Source organism: Zootoca vivipara, chromosome Z2 (genome assembly GCF_965207765.1).
Source record: "Zootoca vivipara chromosome Z2, rZooViv2.hap1.1, whole genome shotgun sequence".
Lineage (NCBI taxonomy): Eukaryota > Metazoa > Chordata > Lepidosauria > Squamata > Lacertidae > Zootoca > Zootoca vivipara.
Genome location: NC_142585.1, coordinates 30632485 through 30657772, shown reverse-complemented (window position 1 = coordinate 30657772; position 25288 = coordinate 30632485). Strand labels below are relative to the sequence as shown.

General features: G+C 44.8%; 1 protein-coding gene across 2 annotated transcripts; it reads left to right on the top strand.

Moving 5' to 3' along the window:
- The first annotated feature begins 1787 nt into the window (after window positions 1-1787).
- On the top strand, window positions 1788-18490 carry EDA2R (ectodysplasin A2 receptor). 2 transcript variants are annotated; one of them, XM_035114171.3, is made up of 9 exons: window positions 1788-2058; window positions 3565-3688; window positions 5352-5462; window positions 6654-6832; window positions 8714-8799; window positions 9847-10011; window positions 11554-11700; window positions 13409-13920; window positions 17195-18490. In XM_035114171.3, the coding sequence occupies exons 2-9, from the start codon at window positions 3641-3643 to the stop codon at window positions 17249-17251; spliced, it is 1305 nt and encodes a 434-aa protein (XP_034970062.3). In that variant the 5' UTR covers window positions 1788-2058; window positions 3565-3640; the 3' UTR covers window positions 17252-18490. The 2 variants fall into 2 exon arrangements, with proteins under 2 accessions (XP_034970062.3, XP_088520825.1); XM_088664699.1 differs by having other exon boundaries at window positions 1821-2058; window positions 3570-3688.
- Window positions 18491-25288: the final 6798 nt, after the last annotated feature.

Below are 25288 nucleotides of genomic sequence, written 5' to 3'. Positions count from 1 at the left end.
GCTGAATTTCCTAGCACCGCTGCAATGGAAAGCCTCAATAACTTTGGAACTGCTGATCAGAAATTCACTAGGCTAATGCAAGGATCTGCTCCAGAACAAGCCAAAATAAAGCACACCGGCATTTTTCACCAAATTTGGAAAGAAATATACGACTGGGTAGGGTGGTGGTGATGGAAGGGATCAAAGTGTCAATTTTCAGCAAATGTTCAAATGGTCCTAGAATAATGAGCAGAGGAAAGAGTGCCACAAGTTGGTTCAATGGAACCTCCAGGGTCAGTGACAGTATACCACTGAATGTGCTGGGAACTCGGGGAACAACTGTGGGAAAGGGCTATGGCCCTGATTTCCCTGGCAGCATCTGGTTGACAACTGCCAGAGTTGGGAGAGGGGACCAGGGTGGCCTTTGAGTCTTTTCAGCCAAACTTTGAATATTAGAAGATTCAGAGACAGTTAAAAGAAAGGACTTTATGTAGTGCAGAGTTAAATTATGGAATTCCCTCCTGCAGGAGGCAGTGATGGCCACCACCTTGGGTGGCTTTAAAAGAACATTTGACAAATTCATGGAGGACAAGGTTACTAGCCTCTATAGCCAGCCACTATGACTGGAGGCAGCAATGCTTCTGAATACCAGTTATGGAAACCACAGAAGGGCAGAGTGTGTGCTTGACCTTGGGTCCTGCTTGTGGGTTCCCCATTGTGGCATGTTAGACTACTATGAGAACAGGATTCTGGGACTAGGTGGATCCAGCAGGCTTAGTCCTTTGCCCAAAGTCCAGCTCTATCAGGCACCTCCTGCCCCTGAACTGTGCCAGCATTTTGTCATTACACAATGTATAGACTGAGAATGTAAGCCTGTGGTGTTAGGAACTGTCTTGTTTAGATAGGGATGCAGGTGGTGCTGTGGTCTAAACCAGTGTTTCCCAACCTTGTGCCTCCAGCTGTTTTCAGACTACAATTCCCATCATTCCTGACCACTGGTCTTGCTAGCTAGGGATGATGGGAATTGTAGTCTCAAAACATCTGGAGGTACAAGGTTGGGAAACACTGGTCTAAACCACTGAGCCTCTTGGGCTTGCCAATCAGAAGGTTGGTGGTTCAAATCTACGTGACAGGGTAAGCTCCCGTTGCTCTGCCCTAGCTCCTGCAAATTAGAAGTTTGAAAGCATGCCAGTGCAAGTAGATAAATAGGTACCACTGTGGTGGGAAGGTGAACGGTGTTTCCATGCGCTCTGGTTTCCGTCACGGTGTCCCGTTGCTCCAGAAGCAATTTAGTCATGCTGGCCACATGACCCAGAAAGCTGTCTGTGGACAAATGCTGGCTCCCTTGGCCTGAAAGCAAGATGAGCGCTGCAACCCCATTGTCGCCTTTGACTGGACTTAATTGTCCTTTACCTTTTTTTTTTTACTTTGTTTAGATGGTATGCAAACCGCTATTGGAGACTTTTTGGCTGAACAGCAGGGGCAAAATCCTCTAAACAAACAAACAAACAAACACCTGGCAGGCAGACGTTCAACGTGTTATGCACTTGTTGAATTTATGTCTGCACGCCATTAGCTGTTAATGGAGTAGAAGCCCTGATGTTTGCCTCGCTCTCCGTCCGCTGCCTGCCCTGCCCTGCCCTCCTCTCTGTCGGCTTCGAACTCGACGGTCCCATAAATAATAATAAAGAACTAAGCGAGCGTATCCTTCCATTGCGTGCACGGTAAACTACGGGAAGCTCAATCTGCATAGCGGCTTAGACGACAGCCAATGGGAGAGTGGCTTCTCTCATCTCGCCTCTTCGCCTTCCATTGACGGGTCGGTAAGCCTCACCCCTCGGGAAGCTCAATCTGTATAGCGGCTCAGCCGCCAGCCAATGGAAGAGCGGGCTCTCTCTATTTGTCTCTCCGCCGCGGGATGCAGCAGTCAGGAGGCATAGCCTTCGCTGGTGTTCAGGTAAACGTTCAGCCTGACAGGTGTGCGCCTCCTGGGGAACTGCGCCGCGCCACCTTCCGTCTCTGCCTTGGTCGGTTCGGTTTGACTCCAAGGGCTGGCTCGCTCGTCCTGCGTGTCCCCAGGTAATTAGGTTCGGAGGGCGCCCGCGGGTTTACCGAACGTGTACACGGTGCTCTGGCTCGCTGAGGCCCCGTCGGGCATGTCTAGGCATATCGCCACAGGCCGCCTGTCTTAGCGTGGGAAAGAGAGACGGGAGCTTTTGGCTTTCTCGGTTTCTAGACGGGGAAAACAAGTTAAGCAGAAAAAGTATGAGGGGGGTGGAGTTGCGGGCAGACAGGAACTGCTTTCATAGGATCATAGAAAGGAACAGTTCGAAGGGACCCAAAGACCATATAGACAACGCCGTGCAATGCAGTAAAGAAAAGAAGGAAGGAGCCCTCTCAGCCTCCCTCGCTTTTTAAGAAATGCATCCCACCCCCGCCTCCTAAAGCTGGGAGCCCGGCCAGGCTTCTTCGGGAATCGAGCCCTGGCTACAGGCTTGGAGGGCAGCCAGGCGAAGGGAAGATGAACCGCGTCCACGTGGACTCCCAGAGGCTGGGCTGCTGGGCAAGCCCGGACTTGCAGCGTCGAGTCAGTGGAGGAGAGGGGCTTAATCCTTAATTCCAGGGAACTTCTTGGCTTTCTGGCTCTTTGAATTCGACAGGTCGGATCCTGGAATGACAGGTGGTGGGGTTTAGTTGACAACATAAGCGCTCATCTCGATTTTGGAAGCCGCGGAAGCAGAGCCAAGAACTGTTACTTTTAGAATCAACCAATTTTAGTGATTGCAAGTTTTTAAAAACTGTTTTAAATATTTTTTGAAACATAACTTTTATTGACGTTTTAAAATTATTAGAAAGGGAAAATAGAGAGATGATACCAGAAAAAGCATGATGTTTCATCAAGGTTTTTTTTACTACACTCTTTGGAAACTTAAAGTTTATGGAATCCCCATTCCCCCGCCCCCCAACAAAAAATTAGGCTGTCTGCCAAACACTTTGAGTACCAATATTCCAAATTAATACTGCATTTTCCTGTTGTGACCTACCCTAGGACCGAGGGTGAAGGGTGGATAATAAATTAGTAATAATAACAGCATGTCACAGGAACAATATAAGATACGGTAAATCCTCAAGGCCATGATTGTAATACTAGATAGATAGATAGATAGATAGTGATTGAGAACTAATCTGCAGTAATAGGTGTGATTTTATTTAAACTGTGATCTTCACCTAAATTTAAAAAAATGCAACCAATGCATGCTTTGCACCTTCCTGGCTTGCTAACTAATTTTTTTAAATGTATTTTTATTAAAGATTTCTTGGTTTAGAAAAGTATGTGCAATGTCTCTTTTCAAGTTACATTTTCTACAGATCAGTTTTATTTGTTGAGACTTGCTAACTAAAATTTGAGCAGGGATTAAGAATGGCACAGCTATTTGTGATGCTGAAGGTTGTTTGTCACAACAAAGTTGCTTTGTATCTCAAGGTGCGAGAGACTTTTTTTGGGGGGGGGGAAATCACCCTGTCTGGGAAAAACCTTAATTCTTAATTCTCCCCCCACTCTTTCCCCTTTTTGTTCTTTCATAGTTTAGATCCTAAGGAACAAAGTTCACAAGGGCACCTGGCCAGCTACATTTCTGACTGAGGAGCTGCTGAGTTGGAGATGAAGAAGGAAGCATGGTTGATGCTTATGGTGGCGTTTGTTACCAATGTAGGAATCTTCTCCATTGTCATCTGCTCCTTTGCATAAAATTTTCTTGCGCTGTCAAGCTGAGGGGAGGGCAAGTGTTGGGGGATTATATCTAAATCTTCATTGTGGGAGTTACAGAGCACAGCCTGTAATGATTAGAGAAATTCATAAGAGCTAAAGCCAGCAGTGGGCTAGAATACCGTTTCAGAGGTGATAAGCTCCTGAACAGCCAAAATAAAGTTGTGGTGCTATAATCTCCTCCCCCCCCCCAAAAAAAAACCAACTCTGGGAATAAGTCCCATTTAAACACAGTGGAACTCACTTCTGAATGGACATGAATTGGATTGCACTGCAAATGTATTAAACATGTACTAGGAGGACGATGGGGATGAGCATGTTTATATCCCATATTTTCCTCCTAAGGAGCTCAAGGAGGAGTACATGATACTCCCTGTCCCCTCATTTATTCCTCTTATCCCAAGCCTTTGGTTTGTTATCATGCCATCTATTTTTAAACATTAAACCACTCTGTGATCCTCTGATGGAGGAGAGCAGTATATAAATTTCATATCCTCACAACAGCCCTGCAGTGTAAGTTAGGCTCAGAGGCAATGTCAACCCAGGGTGTGGCGGCCATGGAAAAGGGAAACATCATTACAAAAGGCCATGAAAAAAAGGAAAACTTCCAGTATCACAAATCTTATACAAATATACTGTGGGATCACAGTTGCCTCACCTAAAAAGGATGTGGTAGAGATGGAAGAGGTTCAAAAAAAGGGCAACCAAAATGATCAAGGGGATGGAGCGACTCCTCTAGGAGGAAAGGTGGCTGTGTTTGGGACATTTCAGTTTGGAGAAAAGGCAAGTAAGAGGGGACATGATCGAAGTTTATAAAATGGTACATGGCATGGAGAAAGTGGATGGATAAATGTTCTCCCCCATAGCGCTAGAAGTCGCGAGCATCCAATGAAGCTGAATGTTGGAAGATTCAGGACAGATAAAAGGAAGTCCCTTTTCATTCAGTGCATAGTGAAACTATGGAACTCAGTCCCCTTGGAGCCAGTGGTGGCCACAAACTTGGATGGTTTTAAAAGAGGATTAGTCAAACTTCTGGAGGGAGAAGACTATCGGTGGTTAATGGCATGATGGTTCTGCTCTGCCACCACATCTGGAGGCAGCAATGCTTCTGAATGCCAGTTGATGGAAGCCACAGGAGGAGGAAGGGCTCGTGCTCATTTCCTGCTTGTGGGCTTCCCATTTGGGCATCTGGTTGGCCACTGAGGACCGAATGCTGGACTAGAGTCATGGCCTGATCCAGCAGGGCTCTTCTTATGCACTTAATGAGCAGGGTGCTCTTGAAGGCAGGACATGTATAAAGTGCCCCTTTTGCAGGTCTTCAAATACAGTAACTAATATTCAGAAGTACCATGGCTGTGGGTTTCCATCATTATGCACCAAGAGGTGTCTCTTGCAGTGATTTGGAAGTTTGTGTGTGCAACAGGTTCAAGCAGAGGCACTTTGGGAGTTTAGGAAGTTAAGCCCTAAGAAAAAAGGACTGTTGTACTGGTTTTGGTTTGCTCAGTTTGCTGTACAATCATCCAGGTCCCTGGGAAAGATCACAACCTTAAGCTAAGGACAGATGCAAGTTAATGCAGACCTTAAGAGGCTCTTTTCCTTCTGACAGATACCACAGTTGCCTGCCAACCCACTCGAATGCCAACAGAGCGAGTTCCTGGACGACCAGGGGAAATGCAGCCCTTGTATCAAATGTGGTCCTGGAATGGAGCTTTCCAAGGTAATCCGAAGCTGTTCAGAGCTGCCAATAATACCTTCTGGGCTTGGCCCCCTCCGCTGTGGGCAGCAGCATAGTGTGGGTTGCCAGCACCTGGGTCAGGCAGGTTGGCGCTGGCGCCAGAATGCTCCCTCCCACTGGAGCCAAGTGGGGCTGCGCTGTACCACCTGCCCACAAAAGATGGAGCCCAGCCCCCCACTGGCCTGAGCTGCTCTGCCACCTTCACCAGGGCAGGGCAGGGCAGGGATCCCTGTGGGAGCGCCTGATTGCACCCCCTCAGAATTTTGTGTCTGGGACCATGCTCCACCCCCCCCACATTATGCCACTGGCTGTGGGATGCAGGTGGGAGATTCCTGGTGTAGAAGATTTTTTTTCAATGGATCCCTCCAGTTACGATATGGGAGACAGCTCTTATTTGATTGGCATATGAACAGCTGCTGGGATCCCTCATAAGTGGAGTCCACAGATCTATAAACCACACAGGCTTATACAAAGGCATTCCCTCACCTTAGCTTTGCAAAAGGGTAGAAATTGTTCCTAGAGGAGATGTAGGTCTGCATTATCAGAGCTGCATTCAGCAGGAAGAACAAAGTTTCTACTTTCTATTACTGGTGTATTTATTCATTTATTTATTTACATTTGTATCCCACCTCTTTTCCAAGGAGCCCAAGGTGGTTTACATACAGTACTACCTCTCCCCATTTAATCCTCGTAACAATGCGTTGAGGTAGCATAGTCTGGGAGGCAGTGACTAGCTCCCAAGGTCACTCAGTGAGCTTCCAGGCTGAGGTGGCATTTGAACCCTGGTGTCCCAGTTCCTAGTCTGGCACTCTAACCAGTATGCCATACCAGTTCAGGTAGAAGACCCCTAACGGATGCAATGAATTCCCATCTATTTACAAACTGTGTTTAACCGTACAATTTACATTATATAAGTATAAAACTTTTCTTGGATAGCAGTAGGTACATGCATGGGGAATGCTTGTTATATGCATTTTAGAAACTGGTAGTTAAGAAGAAGGAAAAAAAACTTAGAAAAGGATGCTGAACCTTCTGCCTGTGGCATTTCATCTGGGATGGCTCTTTTTTTGTGTGTGTGTGGGGGGGGACAGTCTCAGGCTGCAGCTATCCAGTGCTGGATTTGCACATACGGATGGAGCTATAGTCAATGGCTTTGTTCATGTGTCTCGACAGGAGTGTGGTTATGGTGAAGGGAGAGATGCCCAGTGCATTTCATGCCAGCCCAGGAGATTCAAGGACAGCTGGGGCCACCATGGCTGCAAGCTCTGCCTCTCATGCAGTCTCATCAACCGGATCCAGAAATCCAACTGCACCACCACCTTGGATGCAGTCTGTGGAGAGTGTTTCCCTGGGTATGTACAAGGTGAACTCCAACAGTAACGGATTAGCCCTAGGATGGAAGATTTATTACACCCTGGTTTAGAAAGAGTTAATCCACCTCCAGCTTAACTGACAGCGCATCTTTAGGAGGCGGGATGGTGCCCAGTTTAAAAAGGAGGGAATAACCATTTTGGCAGTTGGAAGAGGGAGAGTGGGAGTGTGGTGACAAAGAGGGAAGAAGAAGGGTGTGGGGCCAGGATAGTGGTGGTTTAGGTTAGGCTTAGGATAACTTGAAGTTAAAGTCTGACAGAGTTGATGTATGACTGTAACTAAGCTTGTAAACTTATGCATCGTTAAGAAAAGAAAAACCTATGTTCTCAAGAAAATAAAATTCATCTTCATTTTGTGCCAAAGAGTATTGTCTTGGTTATTCCAGCAGCATATTAAAACTCACAGAGGTAGAGACTCAAAAAAGGGCAAAACTTACCTAAGGAAAAGGGGACAGTTTGTGTCCTAGAGTCACACAGGAAAGGGCAGTATGGTGAAAACCTAGAGTGCCACAAGTTTGCCAGGGTGATATGGCAGACTGATACAGTGGGGATCTGAGTTGAGGGAGTCCGTATTCTGTAGGCAAGAGGTTGTTCATTCAAATAGCCCTGAGTGTTTGTGAGATCAGGCCATGAAAGCTGGAATTAAACTCTCTTTACTGAGAAGCCCAGAGCTGAGGGGTTTATTTTAAGGCGTAAGGAATTGAGTGGGGATTGCTTTACCCCTGTACCCTTTCATCTCATAATCTATTGGCAACATCAGCGAGGGGGTTTGTCGCACCAACAGCAACACAGGACCTGCGGAATTGGCCAGGGCCGGCTCTAGGCCCACTCTCGGTGGCGCAGGGCGCCAGGCCACCAGGGGCGCCGCTGCGCCCGCTGAGAGGTGCGGCTGAGGCTGCCCCAGACGCGCCTCCGCTGTTCAGCAGCTTCAGGCCGCTCTCCGGAGGCGTGCGGGCCTGGGGCCGCCTCTGCCGCGTTCAGGGGCGTCGCAACAGGGGGTGGGCAGCACCCCCTGGCCCAGGGCCGGCCCTACGGCAGGCTGGGTGGCACAGTGCAGCTGCGCCCACAGCAGCCCCCCTGCGCGCGGCGCCCGCCGCGCTGGGAAACGGAGCAGGGGGGGCGCCGGAGGGATCCGGCACGCCAGGGCACCGGGCATGCTTAAGATGGCACTGGAATTGGCACTCTTACAAGTGCCATGTACTACCCATTCCACATTTGTAAGAATTCAATCTTGTAGTGCGGCAGCACCTACACTGGAACTCCCTGCCTGTTGACATCAGGCAGATACCTTCACTGTACTCTGTTCAGCAGCTGCTGAAAACATTTTTGTTTAGGCAAAATTTCCAGATGCTTAAAAAGTTGTTGTCTGTTTTAAACTAATGGTGGTGGTTGGTTTTTTTTGTTAGTTGCTTATTTTTATCTTCTAAATGTTTGAAAGAGTTGGGTTTTTTTGAAGATAATTATATCGTTCTCTTCGTGAACTGCTTTGAGGTGGTTGTTTTTTCCAGTCAAGCAGTGTATAAACTTTATGAAATAAATAAAATTTTCTCATCAGAGTGGCTCTTTCCACTGGTTTGTGTTTTGGTGCAACTGAACATGAACTGGGTGCATGGTGAAACATTCATCCAATTGATTCACCGAGCATTGGATGTAGTAATTGTGCATTGGGAACAATTTGAGTGCATGGATTGGTCCTTAGCACTGCAGTGTTGAGGGACACAGAGAGCCAGTGTTGGTACTTAAACAACAGCAATGGAGGCTTTGAGCTAATGATCACTGCACAGAGCATCCTCTGTCGCTCAGGTTCTTTTGGTACATATGGCTCTCATAATTTGTCTGCTCCATTTTTCTTCCTCTCGACAGTTTCTACAGGAAAACTCAAATTGGAGGGTTCCAGGATCAGGAATGCATCCCTTGCACAAGGCAGACCCCATCTTCTGAGCTACAGTGTAAGTACCTGCTAGGTCTTTTGCCCATCTGTTTCCCCCGACTGAGATTGCAATTTCGTCATGCCACTTCATTCTAGAACTGTTTCAACTGCGACAGTGAGAAAAAAGTGCTTTAAAAGAAAAAAGTCCCATACTAAAGGGGGGGCATAAGATTCTACAATCTGTATCAATTTATGCACATATTTCAAATTTCACATTTTGCATAACTTATTCTGCTGGTCAAGCAAAGAAGTCACTGAAGTTTCACTGACACTATAAATCATGCCCCTGGAAACCCAACTCAAACCACTACCCTCTCGCATCTCTACCAAGCTTTGGATATGGCAAGCTATTTTTGCTACGTACATCCAAGACCACAGTTTCTACTTGTGTAAAATTCTCACAGAGTTGCTTTAGAAGCCCTATCTATTTTCATGTTATTTGTTGTATTTCTATATCCCATCTTTTTCTCCAAAGAGCTCAAGGTGTCGTATAGACAGTTCTCACCCCTCCTTATTAAATCCCCACCACAGCCCTGTGAGGTAGTTTAGTCTGAGAAGCAGTGACTGACCCCAATGTCACACCCAGTCAGTTTCATGACCAAGTGTGAGATATGGCCAGGTCCTAGTCTGACACTCTAATCACTACACCACACAGTACATTGCACTTTATCAGGCCCTAACTCTCCCTTGTCCCCTTCAGTGCAGGGAGTTCCATAGATGGAGCTTGGAGCTTTTAGCAGCTGTTGACCCATAGAAGCAACACATGTCCTCACTGAAAGGGTTTTTTGCCGCCTCCTCCTCATGCCTGCAGATTTATGCACCCTGGAGTAAAGAAGCTCATCTCCTGCCGGGTGGCCCTGCCAAGTCCTTCTAAGTTTGTTTTCCGCAAACCTTCTGAGATGGAGGGCTGCAACGAATTTCAGTTTTGCAATCTGAAATTGCTTACTGAAATTGCTTACCAGCCAATATGCTTACTGAAGGGCAGCTACCGGTAATAACTGGGATCTGTGACCTTACTAATGTGCAAACTGAAGCATCTGTTCATTCCTCACTGATGTGTCTGCAGGCCGCTCCAGAGTGAGCCTAGTGACTGTGGAGGATCCCACAGCCCCTGCTCAGGACCTGGTCTTTGTGGTGCTGACCATCGGCGCTCTCGTCATCATTGGGTTGGCACTGCTGACTGTCTCCATCCTCTACTGCCAACGGTTCTGGAAGAGCCAATGCGAGCATGGTGAGTCAGTCCTGTGCAGAAACTCTTTCTCCCTTCTTCTGAATACCCAGGAGGGTGGGGAGGGTCCCCTTGTGCTCAGGTCCTGCTTGTGGGCTTCCTTTTAGGGGCATCTTGTTGGCCACTGTGAAACAGGATGCTGGGTAAGATGTGGTTCCCTGGTCCTGCTGAGAGGTCTGGGTCTCTCACCTCTCAAGAGTTTTCTTCACTTCTACAGAATATGTTTTGTTGCTTTCTCCACTTCCTTTGGTATTTCTTGCTGTTGGCAACACCCTTCTCCACTTTTCTGCACCATCCTAGACAGCCCCATAATTGTGTCTCTTACCCCAGGGCTCTTTAAGCTTCCTAAGTGTGGTGTGAGCAGGCAGAATGTAGAGTAGCTAGCAGGCTAGTGGGACCCAGAGGACCTACTCTTTGCACATCCCCTCTGGATGCTTGGTACAAGTTACTGCTGTTTGGCCTCAGTTTCCACATTTGCAAAAATGGGCATAATAGGCACATATCTCGTTGGGCTGTTGTAAAAATGAAAATGTTAATTGTGAAGTGCTTTCTATAGTTCGAGCAGTGCATTTCTTATTATGTAATAATAACTGAGCTGTAATAAAAGACAGGTGCTAGATTGTCCTCCGTTACATATGTCCTTACTTTATAATAGGTAATCCCTAATCACAATAATAACTGGACTGGTTCTTTTCCTTTTTTTGACAAGCTCTGTGGATAGTCAGAATGTGTGGTCAGGTGGGATTAGTAAAACATGCATTTGTTTTAATTACTGAATTTTTATCCCACCCTTTTCTCCATGGAGCTTAAGGTGGCACATGCAGTTCTCTTTCCTCCTCACTTAATCCAACAATCCTGTGAGGTAGGTTAGACACAGAGACATCAATTGGACCCAAAGTCTCACCCAACGGCCTTCACATGGCCGAGTGGGGATTCAAACCTAGATCTCCCAAAAGTCCTAGCCCAGTGCTGTATCCACTACAGTCCACTGACTTACATCATGGTGATATAGTCAAGGTAAACAAGTAAAGGTAAAGGACTCCTGGATGGTTAAGTCCAGCTAAAGGTGACAATGAGTTGTGGTGCTCACCTTGCTTCAGGTCAAGGGAGCTGGCGTTTCTCCACAGACAGCTTTCTGGGTCATGTGGCCACCATGACTAAACTGCTTCTGGGCCAACGGAACACCCTGACGGAAACCAGAGCGCATAGAAATGCCATTTACCTTCCTGCCACAGCATTAGCTATTTATCTACTTGCACTGGCGTGGTTTCCAACTGCTAGGTTGGCAGGAGCTGGGACAGAGCAAAGGGAGCTCACCCCGTCATGCGGATTTGAACCGCCGACCTTCTGATCAGCAAGCCCAAGAGGCTCAGTGGTTTAACCCACAGCGTCACCCGCTGTCCCTGGCTATGTAGTATCAGTTTCTCAGTGTATGAAGAGTTACTTGCAAGGCTGATATTCCTGTTGTTATTATTCCTTACATCACCGATGACTAGGTGTGTGTATTGACAGTGTTTTTCCTCTGTATCTTTTTTATCTTTCAAGTGTTCCTGAGAAGTCAGGATTTCTCTGACCAGCGGGTGACATTTCAAGATTCTGCCATGCCTGCTGACTTCCCTTGCCATGAGTTGCTGTCCAACTCCTGCTCTGTAGCCATCAAGAGTTTGAGCCCTTGCCAAAGGCCACAGGAAGGTAATGCTCTAATGGTGATGCTCTGAGACTCAGAGGGGGTGGATGATGAAGGAATTGTGGTTTCTCCATCTCTCTCTCTCTCTCTCTCTCTCTCTCTCTCTCTCTCTCTCTCTCTCTCTCTCTCTCTCTCTCTCTCTCTCTCTCTCTCTCTCCATCCCCACTTCTTTAAGCAGTATAGTTCATGTATCCATATACTTAAGATCTTATTCAAACGCAGGAGTCTAGCATGCCTAACAATAGAACTTTCGGACATCCAATGAAGCTGAATGTTTGAAGATTCAGGACAGATAAAAGAAAAGGGGCTTCTTCTACACAGTTAAACTTTGGAACTCCCTGCCACAGAAGGCAATGGTGGCCACCAACCACCATTGAATGGTTTAAAAAGAGGATTGGACAAATTCATGGAGGAGGAGAAGGCTATCAATGGCTACTAGCCATGATGTCTGTGCTCTGCCGCCACAGTTGCAGGCAGCAGTGTTTCTGAATGCCAGTTGCTGGAATCTGCAGGAGAGGAAAGGCTTCTTGTGCTCAGGACCTGCTTGTGAGTTTCTCTTTGGGGCATCCACTGTGAGGACAGGACACTGGACTAGATGGGCCAGTGGCTTGATCCAGCTGGACTCTTATGACCAAAAGATAGGCAGGATCACGAGGGTAAGATGCAAATGACAGCCTGTGAGAGAAGCCAACAGTAATTGGGTTCTTAGTTTAGAACAGGGGTGCACAAGCTGCGGCCCTCGAGATGTTGTTGGACTACACCTACCATCATCCCTGATCACATTCTATGCTGGCTGGGGCTGATGGGAGTTGTAGTCCAGAAAAATAGGGGGGTGTAGTTTGTGTACCCCTGGATTAGAAGAAGCTCAAGGAAAGGCAGGCATGATCAGGAAGACCCATTGCTTTGGATAGCTTTTTTCTTTTTTTTCATTTGCAAAGGTACAGATGAGACTATTGCCAATTTGGGAAGGCAGAGGGAAAATCCATTGGTGTTGGGAGGAGGAATTAGCTACATAGAGATCCATGAGGTGATTTGCCTTCTCTTCCCTTTCCTGGGAGACCAGGGAGAGGTGGCTGTAGGAAACCTGTACATTGACAGATTTGCAGAAGGGGGTGGGGGGATCCAAATTTCAACAGCATGTATGAAAGCCATATTCAAATACCTGAAGAGCTGTCAGTTGGAAGATGGAGCAAACTTATTTCTTCTTGTCTGGAGGAGAGGACCCAAACCAATGGATTCAAATTACAAGAAAGGAGATTCTGCCTAAACACCAGGAAGAATTTTCTGAGGGCAAGAGCCATTTGACAATGGAATGGACACCCTTGGAAGGTGGTGGACTGTCCTTCCTTGGATTCCCCCCCCCCCAAAAATATCATTTTTATTGATTTCCCACCATATCCATACTACATAGTTTACATTACTTACATTCTTGTTTCCATATTTTACATCCCCACTTACTTTTCTTGTTTTTCGTACTATTTCCACAATTTTTCTTGTTCTTCAAAACTGACTTCCATTCTTCTTTTAGCTGTCTTCTTCCTTGGATGTTTTTTAAGTGGAAGTTGGGTGGCCCTCTGTCAGGGAATCTTTATTGCAGGAAAAAATGGGACTACATGAGCCTTGGGTGTCCCAACCTTACAGTTCTATAATTCTAAACAACATCTTGGTCCATATTCTTAAATTGTCTCTTTCCCTCTTCCTTGATTTTTAAAGGTCTGGCTGAAGCTGTCCACTTTGCCTCAAGAGTTCCTGGGGTTCACTTGCCCTTCCAGGAGCCCGACCGGGACTCGGCTCAGCTGATTCCTGCCAGCTCCCAAGCTCCTCTGGCCAGGTGCCTTGTGGAGAACCAGCAGCTTATCAGGGACTCTGGCTACAGCGACTGTTCTTTCACAGACCTTGGACAGGGCTGTGGTGCAGCCCCCAGTGGCTCTCCTGTGGCCACTGTCTCCTCATGTGCCACGGAGAGGCTACACCACTGGCCTCACACCCCCGTGGAGTGTACAGAGCTGGACCTACAGAATCTCTCCACCCAAGCTGACATCCTGGCCACCATAAGAGAAGAGAATCACCGTGGGGAAGGGGCTGCTCAAGCAGGGAGCAGAAGTTGGCTGGAGCTGAACCCCAGAACTCCTGGATGTCCTGCCTGCCCAGCAGCAGAGGCTTGGCTCTCTCCTGAATCTTTTTCGTCCTTCCGAAACCCTACAGTTGAAAGCAGGGAGCAGCCGGTTAGTCACTCAACTTTCTCTGCCCTTGAGCAAAAAACTATAGAAGGGAAAATAAGGGGCTGCCCTTTTTTATTATTACTGGTATTATTCTGGCTGTTTTGATGTGCCCATTTCCATAGGCCATCTGACTGTAAAAAAGTGAAATTGTTTATGAAAAGAATAAAAGAGAGATTACTGGTAAATGCAGTTTAAAAATAATATGGAAAATAATCTATGATAAAATGAAATCCAGATTAAAGCTCATCTTGGCATTCTGCACGTCAGGGTAGGCTTGTCTAAACAAAATTGTTTCTAGTAGTGCCTGCTTGATGTCAATAGGCAGGGAGTTCCGAAGTGTAGGTGTTGGCACACAAAAGGAAAGATTTCTTGCAAATGCAGAGGAGTATTATGTGGGACCTGTAACAGTTCTGGTTCTGCAAATGGCAGTGGCTGAGTGGGTGAATGAGTGAAATCTTTATTGCTAAAAGCTATAAGCCGTCACAATTGGGCACAATGTGTAGGATACAAACAATTAATTTAAAACTGAACAGCAGCAACAGCAAAGCAAACATACAATAACGCAAAAATCACATTTGCATATGTGCACTCTACTTCTCACACTGCCCCTTATGATACTTGTATTGGTGCTAAGCTCTCAATTTACTTGCAGCCGAGGCAAATTTTGCAACCTGTGCAGTCATAAATATGTTATTGCCAGCCAGCCAAATAGATATTTGCTCAAGGGGAGGTCGGTTGGAGAGAGAGCAAAGGATGCAATCGAGGAATTTTTTTTCTTGGGAATTTATATAAAGAGCATCATAACAAATAGTGTTGAATGTCCTCCACATCTCCCGACTCACAGATGCAGAGTACACAGGGGTGTTAATAAATCTTCCCCTTAGATATGTGGAAGGCATACACTGAAAACACAAAGCTGTAAATGTTTTTCTAAGTGGTGCCAGCATGAGATTAATAAAATACAGTATTGCTCCAGCCCAAAAAATGTTTTATATATTGGATTACCAGGATGAGTATGACATCTGGGAAAGTGAATGAAGGCCCCTCCATTTAGAGACTAAGTAATTTTTTTCTTTGATGAGTTGTTTGACTCTGTTAGAGGCAAAATTGATAGGGAGTCCACATTAAACCCATAATAATGGAGAATCTTACTGACTGAGTTTGCTCAAGAGCTTCGGGGCATAGATTGCAGTTGCTCTAGGAAGCATTTTTTTAGGGAGCCTAGTATTACTCATGCTAGCCAACTTCAGCCAGTATAGAGCTACCATTACATGCACACTGGTTTGTAAGGAAATTAGCCCTGTTTCAGCTCTTAAAAAGGGGGCAGGTGTACTCTCGGGGACAATCAACAGTGATTTCAGGAAAGAGTTCTGGACTGCACCACTTCTAACAGGAGGACATTACTATATCCCCAAATCTCTGCATCGTGCAATAATTGTGGCACAATCTTCTTTTGAAATACCTCAACTGTGGGGGCAACTAAACTCCCCTCCCTGACCTCTGGAAAACCGTAATAAAGAATGAATCAAGTGAGAGGATTTCAATTTAGCTGCAAGGAGGTGTGGCTTCCAGGACAGTTTTGAATTAAAACCCAAGCCCAGGTATTTATAATAGCATTGTTGTTCAATGGGTTTATTGTCCAAACTCTGTGAGGTTTTCTCTTCTTCCCCAAAATCACCACTTTAGTTTTAGAATGGTTGACTGTTAACTCGGTTGAGCGGGTGTACATGGTGTAAGGTGATTGTGGCCTTCATATAGTACTTAAATACTTCTTTGCTACTTTTCTAAAGTTGAGCTCAAAGCAAATACTGTAATGGTCCAAAGTTTAATAGCATATAAGCAACTTTGCAGGAGGTTGGACTAGATGACTATACAGTGGAACCTCGGTTTATGAACACCTCGGTTTACGAATTTTCGGTTTACAAACGCCGCAGACCCATCTGGAACGGATTGATTCACTTTCCATTACTTTCAATGGGAAAGTTCGCTTCAGTTTATGAACGCTTCAGTTTATGAACAGACTTCCGGAACCAATTACACCCATGCTTCGGGTTAAGTACGCTTCAGGTTGAGTACTCCGCGGACCCGTCTGGAACGGATTAATCCACTTTCCATTACTTTCAATGGGAAAGTTCGCTTCAGTTTATGAACGCTTCAATTTATGAACAGACTTCTGGAACCAATTGTGTTCATAAAGCGAGGTACCACTGTAGTTCTGTGAGTATCTCAGTCACTATACAGTGGTACCTCGGTTTATGAACACAATTGGTTCCGGAAGTCTGTTCATAAACTGAAGCGTTCATAAACTGAAGCGAACTTTCCCATTGAAAGTAATGGAAGGTGGATTAATCCGTTCCAGACGGTCTGCGGAGTAACCGTTCATAAACTGAAGCGAACTTTTCCATTGAAAGTAATGGAAAGTGGATTAATCCGTTCCAGATGGGTCCGCGAAGTACTTAAACTGAAGCGTTCATAAACTGAAACATGGGTGTAATTGGTTCCGGAAGTCTGTTCATAAACTGAAGCGTTCATAAACTGAAGCGAACTTTCCCATTAAAAGTAATGGAAAGTGAATTAATCTGTTCCAGATGGGTCCGCGGTGTTCATAAACTGAAAATTCATAAACCGAGGTGTTCATAAACCGAGGTTCCACTGTACCTGTTAACGCTATGAATGTCAGTTGGGTTAGGCACATACAGAAGTGTTTTGGGAGACAAGCCTGCTCCTGATTTCCCACTCCTACAGGTGCCACATGGCACCCATCCTGCTTCTGTAAGAATGGATGCTGACTAGGGACAGAGGAGAAACTTAATTTAAAGGTCAACCTGCCTGATCCACAGGTTTCAAAACTGAAACAGCCATCCTCCCAAACCTGGACTTCTCCAAAGTCTGCAGTTCTCTAGCCAAGTGATGTGTGCAAAAATGCACATTCCAGCATAAAGCATGAATAAAATTGTGCGTATTGGTGAAAGTCGGGTGAAAAAATGCATTGTACTAAGAGGAAACTGTTCTGCACTAACATGTGTGTTAGTCATATACAAATGTGAATAATGGGAAGAAGTTGCACTAAAACACCGAGTTTTCCGGAGGGGCATGTGTGTGTATATACACAAACATTCAAAGAGTTGTGGAGAACTGAATTTGGAAAAAATAGGAAACTGAATGAAACAACAAATAAAAAAAAGATTTGCCCACCCCTAGTACTGACAGTGATGTTGACAAGATTGCCCTGCAAATATTTCTCACTTGCTGACTTGTTTATTTTTCCCCTTATCAGGAGGGTGATGTTCGGAGCCTCGTAGTCAAGACTGATGATGCCACACAAGCTGATTGAAGAAGTGGGCTCCATTTGCCAGCTGGAGCAGTAGTCCAGTTGTGCTCTGATGTGACATCAGGGTCATTGTGTCATACTAGGACCTAGGAAAGACCAGGGCTGAATTCTCTCCTTGGACATCAACCCAAAGGTTCTTGAGAGCAGAAGAAGTAAGGCAAGGCCTACAAGGCCCACACAATCATTCAAGCCTGATAACTGATACAGTAACTGTTAACAGCAAACTGCTGAATCATTGTGACTCATCTACAGGATGACTCATTCTCTCTATAAATTTGTATCCTGTTTGCAGGCAGGCCCAGTGTAGTGTCTGTGCTGTTGTTGTACAGTACAGTAATGTGTTGCTGTGAACGTAAAGCTAAGACAGACAGAGAGTGGCTCCAGGACTCTAGTTAATCAGTAGCTAAAGCTATGCCTCTGTGAAGAGGCATATAGCTGCTATGAGCACTCTGTGTATGCTCTTTTGCTATACTGTTTCTGAACAAGTTTATTTTCTTCAGTAAAGTTTTATTCTGTTTATGAAGAAGACTCTGCGTTGATTAATTTACCGCTGTGTGGCAGCTCACTGGGTGACCTTGGGTGCCAGTCACTCACCCTGAGCCTAAGCTGCCACACATGGTAGTTGTGATGATTAAATGAGGAGGGGGAGAACCATGTACACTACACTGAGCTCCCTGGAGGAAAGGTGGGATAATAATAAATGATTAAGTCTCCAAAAAGGAGCACCTGCAGCAAAACGTTGCGGTGTGTAATGCTTCTATTCAGGGCTCCAACCACTTCCTCTCCCTTCAGTTTTTGTTCCCCCTCCCCCAAATACAGTCAGTCAGCAATCTCTGGCCATCGAACATGCTCAGACCACCTTGGGGAGCAGGGGAACACTTTCCCTTATGTATTTCCACCCTCCCTCCCAAAAAATATTTTAGTATGGCAGCATCTTTAGAATTCCCTGCCTACTCTTTTTGGTGCCAGCTAAAAACATTCAGGAAAGCCTGTTGAGAAATTTAGAATGTTAATGTGTTTGTAGTTTATTGCTGGTTTTTAGCATTTTTGGATGTTTTATTCTGTAATATTTTTGAATGTTATTTATTTTGTAAACCACTTTGGGGCTTTTAAACCCATCAAGTGGCATATAAGTTTTAAGAAGTAAATAAGATATATTCTTTTATTTTTATGCTGTGAACTATGGGATCTTCAAATGAAGGCCAGTATTCAAATTTAATTAAATAATAAAAATAAATAAAATAGTTTTTTGTGTTTTTGCAATTCTTCAGTAAGGATAGGGGTTTGGATATTTGTGTTTGTGTGAGAGAAGAATGGTGTGGATGGTCTCTCCCTATCTTCCCTCTGTCCTTCTCGCCACTCGACCTCCAAGACTCCTTGGTGCTGCCTCTTGCCTGGGCTCAAGGACGTCTGCCTGCTAGGGGCAGAACTAGGGTCTCCACCTCACCACTGGGCTGACTGCAAATTGTAGCATAGACACGGGGGTGGGGTGGGGTAGGGGTTCGCCCTTGTCTGCTTTTCTTTCCCCACCCAAATTGTCCTGCTACTGTTTGATGCCCTCCTCTCAGGGATGCAAAGCTGATAGGGACTTCCATTTGGTCCTTAAATTACTGACCAGGTGCTCTCAAAAGGATGCTCCTCTGCAGCCATTCAGGTGACATGTCACTTGGTTAAATGCTTTTTTTCTATTATCTGTCAGGGATTCTTCAGCTGTGATTCCTGCATTGCAGGGTGTATATTTTTTAAAAAAATGTACTGCTTTTTTAAAATATAAATTTATAAATCTTGAAACAGATTTTGCTCCAGCTGCTGTGGTTGAGAAGAACGAGGATAGGGTTTCTGGATTCACAAGATGTTTTTCCCCATAGGACAAAGTAAATACCCATTGCAGCCTGGTGCAAATGCTGGAATGCCCGAGGCCCCTTCCATGCCTGCCTAACAGGCCACAGTTTGGAGTGCATGGATTTAAAATATGTTCTCCAATAATTTTCCATTCCACACAAACCCCAAAATGAAGAGCTGATTGGATTTATTTTATCCACTGCATTTCTACTACATATTTTTCCCTCCAAGGACCTCAAGGTGGCACGCATGTTTCTGCACCTCCTCATTTAATCTCCACAATAACCCTGCAAGGGAGTTAGGCTGAGAGGCAGTGACTGAACCAAGGTCACTCACACCCAGTGAGCTTTATGGCTGAGTAGGGGGATTTGAACCATGCTCTCCCAGCTCTTAGTTGAACACTCTTTAACCACTACACGACACTGTTGGCTCTGTAAGTGAGCAAACCAGCACAGAACAGAAGCTTACGTGGCTGTTTTCAACAGCATTGTTCTCAAGTGACACACAGCCGGCCCTCAGTATACAGCAGCTGCACCGTACATTTAAAGCACTATGACACCACTTTAAACAGCCACAGCTTCCCCCAAAGAATCCTAGGAGCTGGAATTTGGTAAGGGTATTGAGAATTGTTAGGAGACGCCCTGTTTCCCTCCCAAAGCCTACAATTCCCAGAGTTCTCTGTGAAGAGCGATTGATTCTTTAAAGACAGACCGAGCCATTTGATTGTGGAACTGATAACCTCAGAAAGTGGTGGGCTTTTCTTCCTTGGAGGTTTTTAAATGGAGGTTGGATGACCACCAGTCAAGGATATCCCAGCATGGTAGGGAATTGGACTAGATGACCCTGGGGGGTTGTTTCCGACTCTACAATTCTATGATTCTATGAGGCCCTGCTCCTTGAAATCATAGCAGGCTCCCATAAGGCTCCAATGGTTGAATTTACAGTTCATTAGTAAATCTGACCGTGCTTTTATTTCTTTTGAAACTTTTGAGGTTTCAGGCCCCAGAGATTCAACTAAAACTAATTTCGTCACCCCCTAATTGACTTGAATGGAAGAGAAAATCCCTTCAAGTCAATCTTTATTGAAGCAAATTAACTCAGAAGCTCAGATTCTTGAACTTGTCACACAGTGCTTGTGTTTGCTTTGGTTGGATCAATAATAATTTCATGGATTCATTTTTAAATGAAGCACTCGGTGTTCAGTTTTAAATAAATGCATAAGCTGAACTGCTAGCAGTAACATAGAAACAGATCCTCTTGAAAATAAAATTCCCAAAGGGGTAATTTCAGATATGCGGGTTTATCAAAGCAAATTAACACTCATATTACATTTCTGAATTGTCTACTCAGGTACACCCTGAGACTGATTTCTTTGTTAAATTAAAGCTGCATAGCTGAATAAAATGTTAAAGTAAGCTAGAGAAGAGCTTTCAAGTAATTTCAGCCCAGATGGTAACTCTAGAAAATCATTAACAATTTCAGTAGGCATAATTCCATGATTCTGCACTTAGGCAGGAAGAACCAGATGCACAAATATAGGACAGGGGACACCTGGCTTGCCAGTGGGACATGTGGAAAGGATCTAGGTGCTTTGGTAGACCACAAGCTGAACATGAGCCAAACTTTGATGCAGCAGCAAAAAAAACTAATGCTATTCTAGGCTGCATCAACAGAAGTCTAGTGTCCAGTTCAAGGGAAGTCATAGTATCACCTTGGTCAGACCACAGCTGGAGTCCTATGTGCAGTTCTGGGTGCAACAATTTAAGAAGGATATTGACAAGCTGGAATGTGTGCAGAGGAGGGCAACCAAGATGTTCAAAAGTCTGGAAACAAGCCTTCTTGGAACCGGTTGAGAGGGGTATGTGTCTTTATTTGGTGTCTGAGGACATAGTATCATATACTTGTAGAAATAAGGTAAAAGTATGTGGGTGGCGCTGTGGTCTAAACCACTGAGCCTCTTGGGCTTGCCAATCAGAAGGTTGGCGGTTTGAATCCACACAATGGGGTGAGTTCCCATTGCTCTGTTCCAACTCCCGCCAACCTAGCAGTTCAAAAGCATGCCAGTGCAAGTAGATAAATAGGTACTGCTGTGGCGGGAAGGTAAACGGCATTTCCATGCACTCTGGTTTCTGTCACAGTGTTCTGTTGCACCAGAAGCAGTTTAGTCATGCTGGCCACATGACCGGGAAAGCTGTCTGCAGACATAAGCCACCCATGGCCACCATCTCCAACCAATATGCTTGCTTGAGCTGGTACTTCACACCAGTTTGCTTACCACACAAGAACTTAATACCATCTATGGTGGGCTTGCCCCCATGTGGAATAGTTTTAGACCTTGGTTTTTGGGGAGATCAGGAATATAACTTCACAAGCAACTGGCACTTCTCAATACCTTTGCTGACTTGAACACAGATCTTAAAGATACAGTAAGCAAATAATAGGATACCTACTGATGGCTGCCAAACAGTGTAAGGCTCTGAATGGTGGAACTGTGGCTTACTGTTATATTAATGAATGGTTTATAGTTTTCATGGAAAAACTAACACGGAAACTGATGTTGCTACATGGCATTTCTGAAACGAACAAATTTATTACAGTCTGGGATTCATTTATAAATTAACAACAGAGACAACATCCACCCATACACCATATACAAATCTGTAACTTATTGTGGTATAACATTACATTGTTTTCTTGTCATACTGTGCCTTCATAATGCCTGAAATAAGGGGGCAAACAGCATAGATAAGTAACAATCACTAAGGCAATTTTTACCTTTTTGCCTTTTCTTCATTTGCATAGATTTAATGCATAACATAGATAAATGCGTTTGTTCTTGTAAATCATGATCTATAAACTCACTTTGCTTCCTATGGCATGAAAGACGCTTAAATTTAACTGGATTGTTCTGGAAAAGTGGAACGCTTTTGCAAAGGGTGAGAACGTTTCAACATTACATTGTACCATACCAACACTACATAACGATGTTGTTTTATGAACAAGAATGTTCCATTTCAACTCTGTATTGTTTTCTGTTTTCTTGAAAATTAATAAAATATTTACGAAGGAGAGAGAGAGAGAGAGAGAGAAGAAAATGAGTCCATCTAAACAAACTTGATTTCCGGGCAAGATGTTCTTCATCTCTTTTGCCAGCAGAGGGTGACTAAAGATTGCTCTAAATCTTATTTTTACATTTGGCATTGACTATTGTTTGCACTTGGGCTTCAACAGAGAGATAAATCAAGTGGAAAGTTTCTCTGGAGAAATGTCACAGTCCTAAGCACACATACTTGCCACAGGACCAATCTCTCGTGACATGCCTCACGAGCTGCTTGACTTTATAAGCTGCTCCAGTCACACCAGGCATCTGCACTGAGGATCCGTAAAACCAGATCAAGGCCCCCTGTGGTGACTTAGTGAGCTGGCTTAGAATCATAGAGCTGTAGGGTTGGACGGGACCCCCAAGGGTCATATCATCAGAGCTAAAGAATCTGTGATCGATGACTATCCAACCTCTTAGCTTGAGTGTGTGTGAGAGAGTTTGTAGGGGGACAGACATCTCAACCCGCATCATCATTATTATTATTGGAGAATCAGAGAATTGTAGAGTTGGAAGGTACCCTGGGAGTCATCTACTTCAACCCCCTACAATGAAGGACTTGCTGCATTATTCCTTCACAGTGGTGCCTGTGATCAGGCCTAGCCTGGCTCACACCATGAATGCAGCTCATCTCTATCTCTCAGGGCTCGGCTAAGCACCTGTGCCCTTGTGAGTAGAGTTGTTACAGGGTGTTCGTCTGAACCTGCACATGTGCCCACCATAGCTGCCAAGTTATCCCTTTTTTAAAGGGATTTTCCCTTATGCTGAATAGGCTTCCTCGCGAGAAAAGGGAAAACTTGGCAGCTATGGTGCCCACCACCCAGGTGGCCACTGCTGGAGAACAGGATGCTGAATTTGATGGAGCATTGGTCTGATCCAGCAGGGCTGTTCTTATGCTATTATGATCTGGCCACTAATTCTGAACTTTGAAACAAGAGAGTAAACTTTCACTTCTTGAAAGGAGATTGGAAGCCAATGACCAAGATGTAAGAAATTGCTGGTTAGACTCTGGGATTTGGAGTCAAAACTAGAAAATGGTACAGAAATACTTCCACCAAGCATGATTTGAAATGTTTGCAAATAAGGGCTGCAATATACTTATATACTTGATAGCTCCCAGAGAATTGTTGTATCATTTGATGCAACAGTATACTCTAGTGAGACCAAAAAGAAGGACCACAGATGTTTTTAATGGGATGTCTCTCTCTTTCTCCCTTTATTCATATTACTAAATTATTAATTGAGTATTATTGCTGTCCCTTTTGTCCTTCACAGATGTCCTGATCAAATCAAAACCCATCAGGTAAAATAAAGTTTTTCTTCATGCAGCACATAGTTAAACTCTGGAACTCACTCCCACAGGAGGCAGTGATGGTCACCAACCTAGATAGCTTTTAAAAAAAAAGATTAGAGAAATTTATGAAGGAGAGGGCTATCAATGGCTATTAGCCACAGTGGTTATGCTCCATCCTCCACAGTTCCGAATAGCAGTTGCTGGGAGCCACAGAAGGCCAGAGGGCTCTTGTGCTCAGGTCCTGTTTGTGGGTTTCCATTGGGGCATCTGGTTTGCTACTGTGAAAACAGGACACTGGACTAGGTGGGGCCATTGGCCTAATTCAGCAGTACTCTTCTGATGTCCTATTGTAAACTTTTCAACTTAACTTCCCAAGCCTTAGATTTTAAAATGTTAAAAGTATTTGTTGCAATGATGCTGAAAGGTTTGAAGATCTCCTTTGAAGTTTTGCCATTTTTCAATCAAAGTTCAAAAAACCTGCCAACCCAAAACAGGCGGACAAGTGACAAATGGGTGATCTGTGACAGTGATTTGAATTGGGGGCCCAGAGAATAGAGGAGGGAAACCACAATCACTGTCTTCAGGCACCTTGCCAGGTTATGATTTGGAACGGAATTGAAAGGAGTCTTGAACAGCTGTGTTGCAGCTGGATTGATTTATCAGCCCCTCAATAGGAGAGCAATTCAAGATCTTCCTCCTCTACCCCTAAGGTGCCAACTATCCACTTATCATCTCTTCCCACTTATGCATTGAAGAGGCCTGCCAAGATCATAATAGAATAATTATATCTCTTTATGCAGCCGTTCAGCAACAGTGTACAGCCCATTCTGTGAAGATTCTTCTTCTTCTTCTTCTTCTTCTTCTTCTTCTTCTTCTTCTTCTTCTTCTTCTTCTTCTTCTTCTTCTTCTTCTTTTTCTGCGATCACTTGTAGCCAAGTGAACCTGCACTTTGCTAGTGGAGCCCTTGTATCAGCCTTCCTTACAGGGGGCAGGACAGCTCCACAGTTACCTTCCCCACAGCAAGGCTGACTCCTAATCCAGTGTGACATAGTGGCTAGAGCATGGGATTTAGAAACTCAGAGAGGCCAGGGTTCAGATCCCCACTTGGTCACTAAGTTAGCTGGCTGACTTGGACCAGTCGCTGCCTGAGAGGTACTCAGCCTAACCTATTTCACAGGGGCGTAGTGAAGATAATGGGGGTGGAGGAGAACCATGCATACTGTCTTGAACTTCTTGAATTGTTGGGGGAATGAATGAATGAATGGATGTCAATTGCCTATTGTCTATACCAAGCAGCCACTTACCCTAAAACAGTGGTCCTCAACCTTGGGCCTCCAGATGTTTTGAGACTACAATTCCCGTCATCCCTGACCACTGGTCCTGCTAGCTAGGGATCATGGGAGTTGTAGGCCAAAAACATCTGGAGGCCCAAGGTTGAGGACCACTGCCCTAAAATATAGAATCCTAGAATTGTAGAGTTGAAAGGTAACCCAAAGGATTATCTAGTCCAGTGCCCTAAAATGCAGGAATCACAGCTAAAGAATCCATGAGAGATGGCAATCTACCCTCTATAATAGTCTCCAAAAAAGGAGAGTCTACCACCTTCCAAGCCCTCTCACTTCAAGAACGCTCTTCCTTTTTCTAAAATAAGATTTTATTAAAACTTTTTCATAAAACAATGCAATAAAATAAACTAATCTAAATAAAAACAAAAGTGGAGAGAATAAGAGAAAAGGAAATGCATAGCCCTCTGTCAAAGGTAGCTTTTCACCTTTGTCTCACACAGAAAGTGGTGAAACTTCCC